At 41.0% G+C, this 11,346-nt stretch overlaps 1 protein-coding gene across 1 annotated transcript; it reads left to right on the plus strand.

Moving 5' to 3' along the window:
- The first annotated feature begins 431 nt into the window (after positions 1-431).
- On the plus strand, positions 432-3,370 carry mgat4c (mgat4 family member C). Its single transcript, XM_078256020.1, has 3 exons — positions 432-575; positions 1,217-1,364; positions 2,214-3,370. The coding sequence occupies exons 1-3, from the start codon at positions 447-449 to the stop codon at positions 3,368-3,370; spliced, it is 1,434 nt and encodes a 477-aa protein (XP_078112146.1). The 5' UTR covers positions 432-446.
- The last annotated feature ends 7,976 nt before the right edge of the window (positions 3,371-11,346 follow it).

Below are 11,346 nucleotides of genomic sequence, written 5' to 3' on the forward strand. Positions count from 1 at the left end.
CATAGCTACAAATACCAGTAGGGTGGGGGATGCAGATGCTTCCAAATGGTGTATATTTTCATTATTAGTGAAGAAATGTTTTATTTGCATCAGTAATCCATTGTTTGGCATGTTCATATCCTTGATGTCCTGCAGTGACTGAGTTTTTCTCTCAAGTCATTTGCCAAGATTTGGTTAACATCTTTCCCCTAAAAGGAAAAAAACACCACGCTATCACACATCATTAGTAGTCTGTTGAAGAATAATTATGATGCTACTGGAAGATAATCACATCCTATATGGCCGTATGGTCCCAAAAATGAATTCTCCCACAATCTGTTGATGCTTGATAAAAAGGCAAATTATTAGCATGCAGTGTCTCAGGCTGATGACATTCAAAGCAAGCCGGTCTAACGTGTCGTTTCTCATGCTCTTCTCATGCAGATCCCAGTGAGAGTGTGTACAGCATGAGGCTGGTGTGGAAATCCCTGGACAAGATGAGGTGTCTGCGGAAACGCTCCACTATTCCCTTCCTCGGCTTCCTCATCACCTTCCTCCTGTTCCTGAACCTCTACATTGAAGATGGCTACGTGCTGGTTAGTACATTTGTGTTGTGTATGTCTTTAGCAAGCATTTACCAAATAAAGATTTTAGATAAAGTACTACAAATGTGTATTCCTTTCTAATGTCTGAGCAACAAATTGGCCAAATATGCTTTTGAAACCTAATGTGTTCACGCCGCCCATGTTGTCTCTTTTATAGTTGCTTGGTTTTAAAGGAAACATGTTTAAATTTTCATAACATGGACTCAAGTTGAAATCCAGACAATGTATTTCTTATTCATGATGCCATCAAAACTTGGTGATCACAGTACATTATCTGTGTTTGTTATTTAAATTATTAAGAGGTAGTTCACATTTCAGCTCTCTGGTGCTCTTCTGAAGTCCATTTGTTTGGCTTTTCAAACTGCTTGAAGGGGTTTTAAGATTCCTTTTGTCTCCAAACGTCTAGGGTTAGCTCCGCCACATTAAAACACATATTGTCTCAAGTTTGTACAGGATGTTAGAGACAAGTTTAAGAAAACAAATGGCTGGTTTTAACACTCAACTGAATTATTTACAGTAGAAATTGAAATTTTTAGGATGACTTTCCTGTCCCTTTTCTGCAGTAGTTATGACACCGTTCTCTATTGTTCATAATGTGAAGTAATGTTTGTGTTTTTCATGTTGTGTTCCAGGAAGGGGATAAGAGACAGCTAAGGGAAACATCCGTCCACCCTTCGAGCTCAGAGCGATACGTTCACACCTTCAGAGACCTGAGTAACTTCTCTGGAAGCATTAATGTCACTTATCGTTATCTCGCTGGAACCCCACTGAACCGCAAGAGTAAGTTTAGTGTTTGTTTGAAAAGAAATTTGCATTGACTGTCTTTATGAGCTTGGGGAGATACAATAAGTCATACAGTAGTTGTGAACATGAGCTGACAATAAGAACTAAAACGTAAAAATCTGTGACATGCGGATTTAAAGCACAGCAATAAAATGCAACTCCTCCACAGAGACATTTTTTTACCTCAAAATTAATACACTATACACTCCTCTTCTCAAGAGCACCATGATTTAGTTTTTTATGTTTTACATAGAATAAACTCTATTTTGAGTTAAGATTATTTTGTCAAACTACTATTCCCAGGATCAATAACAAACAAATTACAGCAAACGTTTAAATTAAAGGCAACTCAAAGTCCCAGTTCACCCATCCAGGGCGCTCGGACATACTTTCCGCGTCTGTTGAGGGCTGTAGACTTGTAACGGTCTTGCAGCCCAATGTTGCGTGCATTGCCGCGGACACATGCTGCCAATTTTCCTGGAACCGCAGCTGGACGAGCCCATCTCCACCGCATCCCCCTGTAGGTGGTCAGCTGTGTGTCTGCCAGGTGACTCTGTGTGTAGGACGGTCAATTTAACCCGCCATTCCTCATCGATATAGTGTCAAAAAATATATATATATGTTTTTATTAATATTGTTTTTAACTGTTTCACTGTCTGAGTATTAATCGGTCAAAAATCTTGTTGTCGTTTAACGGTTAAACGGTTAACTTGTCGGTCTTGAGTTTGAAATAATTAATCTTCTCCAACCCGGCATTGCATGACGATACAATATACTTCAAATTGGTCATTTGATAGCATTTCTGTTTACATCATGATAATATGAAATGCTCATTTTTGTACACAGAGTATCTCACCATTGGACTTTCATCAGTCAAACGAAAAAGAGGAAACTACCTACTAGAGACGATCAAATCCATCTTTGATCAGTCCAGTTACGAGGAACTCAAAGAGATTGTGGTTGTGGTCCACCTGGCAGACTTTGACCTGGTCTGGTGTGAGAACCTGGTGCAGGAAATCACCAGGAAGTTTGCCCACCACATCATAGCCGGACGCCTCCTGGTGATCCAGGCACCAGAGGAGTACTACCCGTCTCTGGACGGGCTAAAAAGGAACTACAACGACCCGGAGGACCGGGTCCGTTTCCGCTCTAAGCAGAACGTGGACTACGCTTTCCTCCTCAACTTCTGCACAAACCTCTCTCACTTCTACATGATGTTAGAGGACGACGTGCGCTGCTCCAGGAACTTCCTGACGGCGCTGAAGAAGGTGATCACCTCCAGAGAAGGCTCCTACTGGGTGATGCTGGAGTTCTCCAAGCTGGGCTACATCGGGAAGCTGTACCACTCCAGAGACCTGCCCCGTCTGGCTCATTTCCTCCTCATGTTCTACCAGGAAATGCCTTGCGACTGGCTCCTCATCCACTTCAGGGGTCTGCTGGCCCAGAAGGACGTGATCCGCTTCAAGCCCTCGCTGTTCCAGCACATGGGCTACTACTCCTCTTACAAAGGAGCAGAGAACAAGCTGAAAGACGACGACTTTGAGGAAGACTCCATAGACATCCCTGACAACCCTCCTGCCAGCCTCTTCACAAACATCAACGTCTTTGAAAACTATGACGCCACCAAGGCTTACAGCACTGTTGATGAATATTTCTGGGGGAAGCCTCCTTCCACAGGAGATTTCTTTGTCATAGTCTTTAATAAATCTACCAAAATTAGTAAGATTAAGATTGCTACTGGTTCTGACGACCGTCAGAATGACATTCTTCACCACGGAGCTCTGGAAGTTGGAGAGAAACTAGTTGGGACTAAAAAAGGCAAACAGTGTTCCTCTTATATTACATTAGGGGAGTTTAAAAATGGCAACATTGAGGTTCAAGATGTAGACCACAAAATTGCCTTCGACATTGAGTGTGTTCGCATTGTAGTGACAGCCAGTCAGAAAGAATGGCTCATTATTAGAAGTATTAGTTTATGGACTACACAACCCCCCAGCCAATAAGGACTGTACACAAAGACTCTTAGTATGTCATAGAGGCAAAGGTTTTTATTATTATTATTATTATTTACTAATGTATGTATTTCCAGGTTTATTTATTCATTTTGTATGTATTTATTTATAGTAATTTTGATTGCCAAATCAATCTATAGTTTTTATACCTGCAAGTTGTAACCTTAGTGGAGCATCTTCCAAGTCATTCGTATGGACTATTCAGCTGACCTCAGAGTATTCATGAACATTTGTTTTCTGTCTTTCTTTCTTTCGTTTAGATTTTGATAGCTGTCCTTAACATAGGGCTGGGCGATAATTCAGTGTTGTGTTTTACCAACTCTTAGTGATATTATGACATTCTTCTGTACAAATCCTGTGAAAAGACCAACACCAACAATAATCTGATCGCACTAACAAGTAGTGTCATGTAGCCAAAGTCTGATATATCTTTTTCCTATGTGTCATAGACCTCCATTGTTGTCCAAAATCAGTGAGCCATACCATTTTATTGGGTAAGATGTTACTTAGTCAACCCATCATACACCATCATGCTGCTGTAGTCTAAATCAGTGGTCCTCAAACTTTAATCAATAACGTAACCCCTTTTGAAATATTTTTTACTGTACTGACTAACCCCAACCCTAAACAGGGCAAAACATTTTAGGTAGAAAAAGCTAATATAAAGAGGTACAGTGCTGCGCCTGTTTAGGCTAAACAACGACATAATAGCTGAAAAACACTTAAATGCTAGCCTACAATTCAAATGTTTAGAATCTATCACTAAATCATCATTATTGTACTATAATTACTTTAGTAACTATGCATAAAGAAATCTCACATAGCCCCTGCAGTACTCCAAAGTACCCCTAGGGGTACTAGTACCCCCAATTGAGAATCACTGAGCACCAAATGTGTATTAATCCGCAGCTGAAAACATCCGTAGACAGGGTAGGGAAGTCAGAAACTACTGAGAGATGGACATTTTGGGCTTTTTTGTCTTTTCATGGGATTTGTTGACATGACAAATATATAGAATCACACCAGCCTTATCCTTTAATGCTTCTACGCAAACTGGAGTAAGGGTTTAAAGCGTTTTGTCTGGTCTAAAGGATATTAGTGAAACATGTCTCATTGTAATGAACACCAATTTCATAATTTCAAATCATAATACATACATATCAATATATCAATATCATATTATTAATTTCAACCATATCGCTCAGCCCTACACAGCACCTTGACAACATATCTGTAAGTCATTCGTGGGCGATGCATTATTCATGAATGTTATGGAAGGTTCTTCAGAAAGGTGCTTCAAGGGAGAAATGAAGACAAATCTCACTTATGGAACAGCATACTACTGATTTAATACAGTTTGACCACCGTATTATGAACGACTAATTGTCTATAAATGTGGGGAAAGGATAGTTATTAGGAAGAATAACTAAATACTTTTTAGTAACAGGTTCTCCTTGAAAATACCATCCAATTAAAGCTATTGTGTCTTCTGCAATTTTTCATGACTGATATCAAGCCTGCAAGTGTAGCCCTGGGATTTCTCTCTGATAATGTCCCCATTTGGCCCTTAATTATTTTCCAGCTTGAAAACCCACCAGAACAAGTATCAGAGGTCATTGTTGTCTTGAATATTCATCATGTCACAGCTAACTTTTTCAGCTTCAAACATTCTTTCCCTAATTTAATCATCTTCCTCATTGTGTTTGAGGCAAGCTTGGGAGTGGGCTGAGCTCTTTTACTGGCGCTGTATGTTCCGTCAGGGCTGCTGACAGGAGAACAATGTTTGTTTTCACCCATCTTCTCCAAGAGCTGAGATTAGATTGCACAGTGAAGAATAGGCCAGGTCTGCTCTTAGGTCTCTTTTTTTTCCACCATAGCACAATTTCCCCCCAGTAAATTGGTCTGTGTTTGCCTCACTCTCTACACCAGCAAAACAACATCTCCCCTGAAGCTATAGGATCTCAATTCGCTCTTTTCCCAATGTTGCACTCTCACAGCTCCAATGTTTCTGCTCCTACATAGTTTGCGTCTCTGTGATCTTTGCTCTTGCTTCATGCAGTCTGCTGCTGCTTTGGGGAAACTTGCTTGGCTTTCCTTTGAAGATCCTTTTCAAATTCCCCACCTTGCTTCATGTTCTTAAACAGCAAACATTTGCAAGAATTAACACTGCACATGTTAACTGATCATCACCGTGATGCTCGAAGCAATTCAGAGCCGCGCTTCGAAAATAACCCTGTCGTTTTCCACGTTCATGTAATTAGGAGCCGACAGTGAGCAATGTTCAGTGACAGATTAGTTTCTACATTGAAATAGCATCACTCAACAATGCAATAAAGAGGTAAATGTTTACATAACACTGACGTTCTTTAGGAACATGAGGTGAAAGCAGATCGTCATTAAGCATGCTGCGACGGTTTAGTAAAGCTTTGTTCCGCTGTTGCAATAGCCAGCTGTTCAGTGTTTTCCCTCAAGGTCTTGTTTAGTGTCACAGATCGAGACCTTTTGTAGATTAGCTTGTACCGCCACCTCAAAATCCTTCCTCAGCAAATCCCCCATGTGCCATCTGAAATGAAATTAGAATGCCCACCAACACAATATAGCTTATTGTTTTTCTTCAGCATTTCCCTTGAAAAGTCGCTATTCATTTTGGTGAATGATTCTGTGACCTGCATGGATCAGCTCCTTGGAGGGGGATCTTGTTTGAATGGATGATGCTCGGAAACACAATTTACATTGTGCTGCGTGTGTGGTATTCTTTATGACGCACACCATGATGCCAGTTCAGCCTAGTATTACCTGCTTATGATCTATAAACACATGATGTCACCGCAGGGCAGTTAGCTGTTTTACAAATGTAATGGATGGCTTTGATACGCCTCATGCCCAAGTAGAGCAAATATGTCGTGAAGCTGATATATTTGGAGGAGAAATTGCTGTCTGATCTCTATTTGAAATAAGATACCAGCTAAAACTAGCTGCACGATGCAGGTTTATGGACAGATTTACATCTTGGGGATAACAACAAAAGCTGCATAAATTCCTCAACTGGATGTCAGTAAACTGCTGCGCACAGCATTCTTTGCTATTGGCAGCCTGTTTGGAAACCTCAATCCATACTAGGGCCTTGAGTGAACAGTGTGCACAGGATCAGTTATTCTTTAGGCCAGTTGATGGAGTACTCAAATCCGGGACTTGAACTCAAGTCCAACTCGAGTCGCTATGCTCTTGACTTGTGACTTGACTTGGACCCGCGCACTGATGACTTGGACATGGACTCAAGGATTTATGTAATCGGACTTAAGCATTCATGAAATAGGATTTGGAAGTTGGATGAAGTTTCTGACTACCTTTATGTGTAATAGGCATTGACGGAGTACCCGAGTCCTGGACTCGGACTCAAGTCTTGGTTTTGGACTTGACTCTGACTCAAGTCGCTATTCTCTGGACTCGTGACTCGACTCTGAGTCAAACTCGGGTAATGGTGACTCGACTTGGATTCGATTCAGCCTCTCCTTTGGTGACTCGGACTTGGACTCGGACTTGAACACTGGGGACTCGAGACTTGACTCGGACTCGACAGTTGGTAACTCGGCTACAACACTGCTTTAGGATATATTTCACTTAATACTAAAGGATAATCCTCTTGTTGAGTACTTAGAGCTAATAAATAGCCATCTTCGCTGTCCATTTGTCAAGAACTAAACACTAACTACATCGGCAGATCTCTGTGACAAAAAGGGCAGGTGTTTGTGACAAACTTGCAGGCAGGTAACTGTCTAAGTTGGTTTATTTATATTGGCTGTGAGGGTCTGATTCCCAAAGCTTCAAGCTTCAATATGGTGTGTGGATCCTGAGTTATTTGAAATGTGAGCCATCTTCCAGTGGAGCATGTACAAAGTGCATGAACAAAATGATTTTTCAGTGAATAAAACAACTCCTTTTATACGTCAGGATCTATGAATTATTGTTCAGCTTCTGCTAATGAAATTGTACTGGGTTTGTACGTAGAAGCCTACCGATACTACCTTACAACAGGTTCGGAGTTCACATGTGCTGTATATTGTTAGGTGGAGCGAGTGTGTTAAGATGTTGTTTCTGTGTCTGTTTTACTTTCCATCGTTCTCTAAATGGTACTGTATTGTAAGATGACATATATATTTTTACACGTATCATTTCAAATGTTGTATTGTATATATTGTACTTAAAATGAAATCAGATTAAACAAATGAATGCCAACTTTGTGGTGCATTGTCTGCTGAGACACAGAGAGCAGTGTGCGAGAGAGCACAAAATATTGAATATGGGTCTGCAGCGTCAGGGCTTGAGTATTGGTTTGAATGCTTTGAGGAAAACAAAACACTATTTACATCACCCTGAATCAAAAATGTTGTCCCTCTGTCTTTGACTGAATATGTCTTGTTTCACTGTTAAAAATGTTAATGAATAAAAGTAGAAAATACAGCGTACATTTTAAATGTATAAACATAACTTTGCAGTTCCTTGAAACTTGCAGCGAGAAGAAGCCTGTCTGACTTAGATCTTGCTGTAGCCAAAAGCAAAAGCCATACATTATTCATTTTAAAATTCATATGCTTACTGCTTTTTAACTGCATTCTTAATGAAGGTGTGGGGTTGGTGCTTGGGGGGATACTGTACTGTTTAAAGCAACATGATCTTGTGTATTTGTCAAGATGGGTCATAAATTCTCCTATATAAAACGCATTGTCAGACACCTGGGTACATGGCTGACAAGTACAACAGACAAAAATTGTTCAATGCAAGTTACTGTATATTTATTTGCCTGTGTAAAGAGACACGTGAGGCTCAGATTGGTAAGTGTTTGTTTAACCTCTAGTGCCCAGAACATTTTGTGTTAAAAATCCCACCTCTTCTTCTAGGTGTCATTAATTAGTGAGTGCACACGTCATTTACATATACAGTGCTGCTAAATTCAGGGCAACTCACTCTTCACAGTGATAGCAGAATTTCCAATGTCCATAGAGGATAAGCATCCATTGAGAAAATGTGAAAATAATGCATTCATTAAAACTTTAGATCTTCAGAGGTAATGGAGTTGACTGTTGACTGTCCATCCATAGCCCCTTTCACACATGCACTACAACTGTGAACATATCTAGACATTACTTGTAGGAGCTGTATGTGAGAACGCAAATGTCCAAATCAGTTGGTCATGCCAGGTCCCTAGTATAAAGTTTGTGTAATGTCCGATTTAGCCCATGTGTGACTAGAGCAACTCATTGTCCTGAGAATTCACAGCGAGTGAGTGATCCTGTTGATGCCGTTCTTATCAATCGACTGGCACGAAACCGGAAGAATACAAAAATTGTGACGAGTGAAGAAGAAGGGTCATTTACATAAAGATGCCAATGAAAATGTCTAAGGGACAGTTCGGTATTTATGGAATGGACTACCGGAGGAAAATAGTGGAGGGTCATGTCTTTTTATACTGTGTGGAGGGGAAGGTCACCCAACGTTTTTTAGTCTAGGGGGGAGGGTCACCCATTTTTTGTATTCATTGTATTGTTAGGTGCATACTTTTCCATGTAGATCTCAGTCCCCCCCATCGCTAGCAGATGGTTCTGACCCAACAAAAATTGCAACATGACAGCAACGCGAGTTTGGAGTTGCTTTCTTTGAGAATGCAACCCTATAGCTAACTGCGCCACCTGTTGCCAAAGTATCGTCACTGACATGAAGATGGAATATAATGAAGCTGACTAGCTGAAAGGTTTCACGTTGCCTCGAGCTCGAGCACCCACGGAAAATACTGAGCATCCACGTGTGTCAGACGTGAAAATTAAACATTGCAGTTGTTGCTAAGTGGAGCTTGTAAGCTCTGATCGCGGTTACTTATTACGGATTACTGATTGTGGAGCATTATAACTTCGAAAAACCACAGGTTCCAGTTAATCTTGTAATGGATATGTGTGTTGAGTTATTTAAACAAACGATCGGGGAAATAAACGCCTTTTGTCCTCGAGTCTCCTGAGAAAGCTCCGCACAGCGGGGTCTGTGAAGGTGGACTGGCCGGGCGGCAAGCCAGCAATCCTGGCAGGCACCTGCCGGCTGTCATGTCAAACTGTGGAGCTTCTGAATTCCGACACAGTCGGACCAAATTTGCAATAGCCATCAATTGTCGTAAAACGGCCCATATTTCAGCTCTACATAGTTGATTTCTCGCATAAAAAACTCTCAGAAGTGAATTTGGTAATGAAATAGCAGAAGAACAATGTATAAAGTTTCCAGTTGTAGTTCCAATGAGACAACCTATAGGGGGACCGTAGCGTGAGCTGTAGTTCCAATGAGACAACCTGTAGACCGAAGCAGGAGAATTTTTCTAGTGTTGCTTTAACTTTTAATTTCTGATTGGGCGGGCCAGCTGTCAATATGGGTTATTACCCAGTGTGCTTTGTTGAATGGTCTCAGTGTTTAATTGTTTTATTTCATGTGAATACTAGTTTACTAGAGGAGTAACTTAGTATTTGAAGTAATGCAGTAATGCAGGAAGTGTGCATTTAGTTTCCATGCTTACCGTGTTTCCACAACGTTAGTGAGTAAATCAATTGAAATGGCCACCACACCATAACAGAGGAGTGGGATGTGTAAGATGAGAAAGCAGAGGTTAAGTCATGTATGTCATGGTTGTAAAAAAGCAGTAGTTATCTGTACATCTTTGCAATTTGCAAGTGTTTGCTAGTGATGGGACAACCAACTCTTTTACACAATTCGGTTCAACCGGACAGTCGTTGGTTGGCCTACCGAGTTAATAGATTCGGTCACTGGTTCACATGCCCTTGGCGGCGGGGGGGTGGTGATCGCACGATTACTTCCCCCGCCAGGAACCAAGACACCGCTTGATTACATTAGACTCAAGCGGTTGCGGTTACATTCGGTCTCGACATACTATTTACACACTCATACTGACCGACACTAGACTCACGCAGTCTAACTACCATGTAGCAACATTCACTTCTAACATTTAACTTAACATAACTACCAAGATAACATTATGTGTATTTGTATGTGATATAATACTTTCCCCTTGGTAATGTAGCCTATGAATTTCCATGAACACAATTCTAAAATGCACAAGACATAAAAGCTTCTGCTATCGGTTGATAACTCAAACTTGCCGAGAACCTAGACACCCGTTTGATTACACAGACTCATGCATTAGGCACGGTTATGGTCTCGTTCAGTAGCCTCGTGCACGGTTTCCTCGTGACAGCCTACCCACCATGTAACAAACATTTAACTTAACATAACTACCAAGATAACATGACGTGTATTTGTATGTGATATCCATCGATAATGTAGCCTATGAATTTCTATGTACACAATCATCTAAGATGCACGAGAAATAAAGGCTTTTGGGATCGGTTGATAACTCAAACTTGCTGAGAACCTAGACACCCGTTTGATTACATAGACTCATGCATTACAGGCACGGTCCTTACTGTCTTGTTCAGTAGCCTGGTGCGCAGTCTCCTCGTGACAGCCTACCTACTGTAGCAACATTCACTTCTCTAACATTTAACTTAACATAACTACCAAGATAACATGACGTGTATCTGTATGTGATGTACTTCCCCATCGATAATGTGTGAATTGCCATGAACACAATCATCTAAGATGCACCATGAACAAGGCTTGGTTAATAACTCAAACTTGCCGAGAACCAAGATACCGCTTGATTACATTAGACTCGAGCGGTTGCACAGTTACATTCGGTCTTGTTCAGGAGCCCATTTCCTGATTGATTCAACCACCACTCCAGTGGAGGCGCTAATGAGCTAGATTACTACACACACAGTAGCAGAAGAATACCAGCTACACACAATGGCACGAATGAGGTAAAAAAACAGGAGTGAGTCGGTTCATTGACGTATGGCACTCAATTTTCCCGGTTCAGTGACACGAGTCGGGTTAATTAACCGGCTCTTTGG

This window comes from Sander vitreus, chromosome 8 (assembly GCF_031162955.1).
Source record: "Sander vitreus isolate 19-12246 chromosome 8, sanVit1, whole genome shotgun sequence".
Classification (NCBI taxonomy): Eukaryota; Metazoa; Chordata; class Actinopteri; order Perciformes; family Percidae; genus Sander; species Sander vitreus.

Coding starts and splice junctions, on each gene's coding strand:
- mgat4c (XM_078256020.1), top strand. CDS start 447: ATGAGGCTGGTGTGGAAATCCCTGGACAAGATGAGGTGTCTGCGGAAA. Junction 576..1,216: donor TTGAAGATGGCTACGTGCTG/GTTAGTACATTT, acceptor GTTGTGTTCCAG/GAAGGGGATAAGAGACAGCT. Junction 1,365..2,213: donor AACCCCACTGAACCGCAAGA/GTAAGTTTAGTG, acceptor TTTTGTACACAG/AGTATCTCACCATTGGACTT.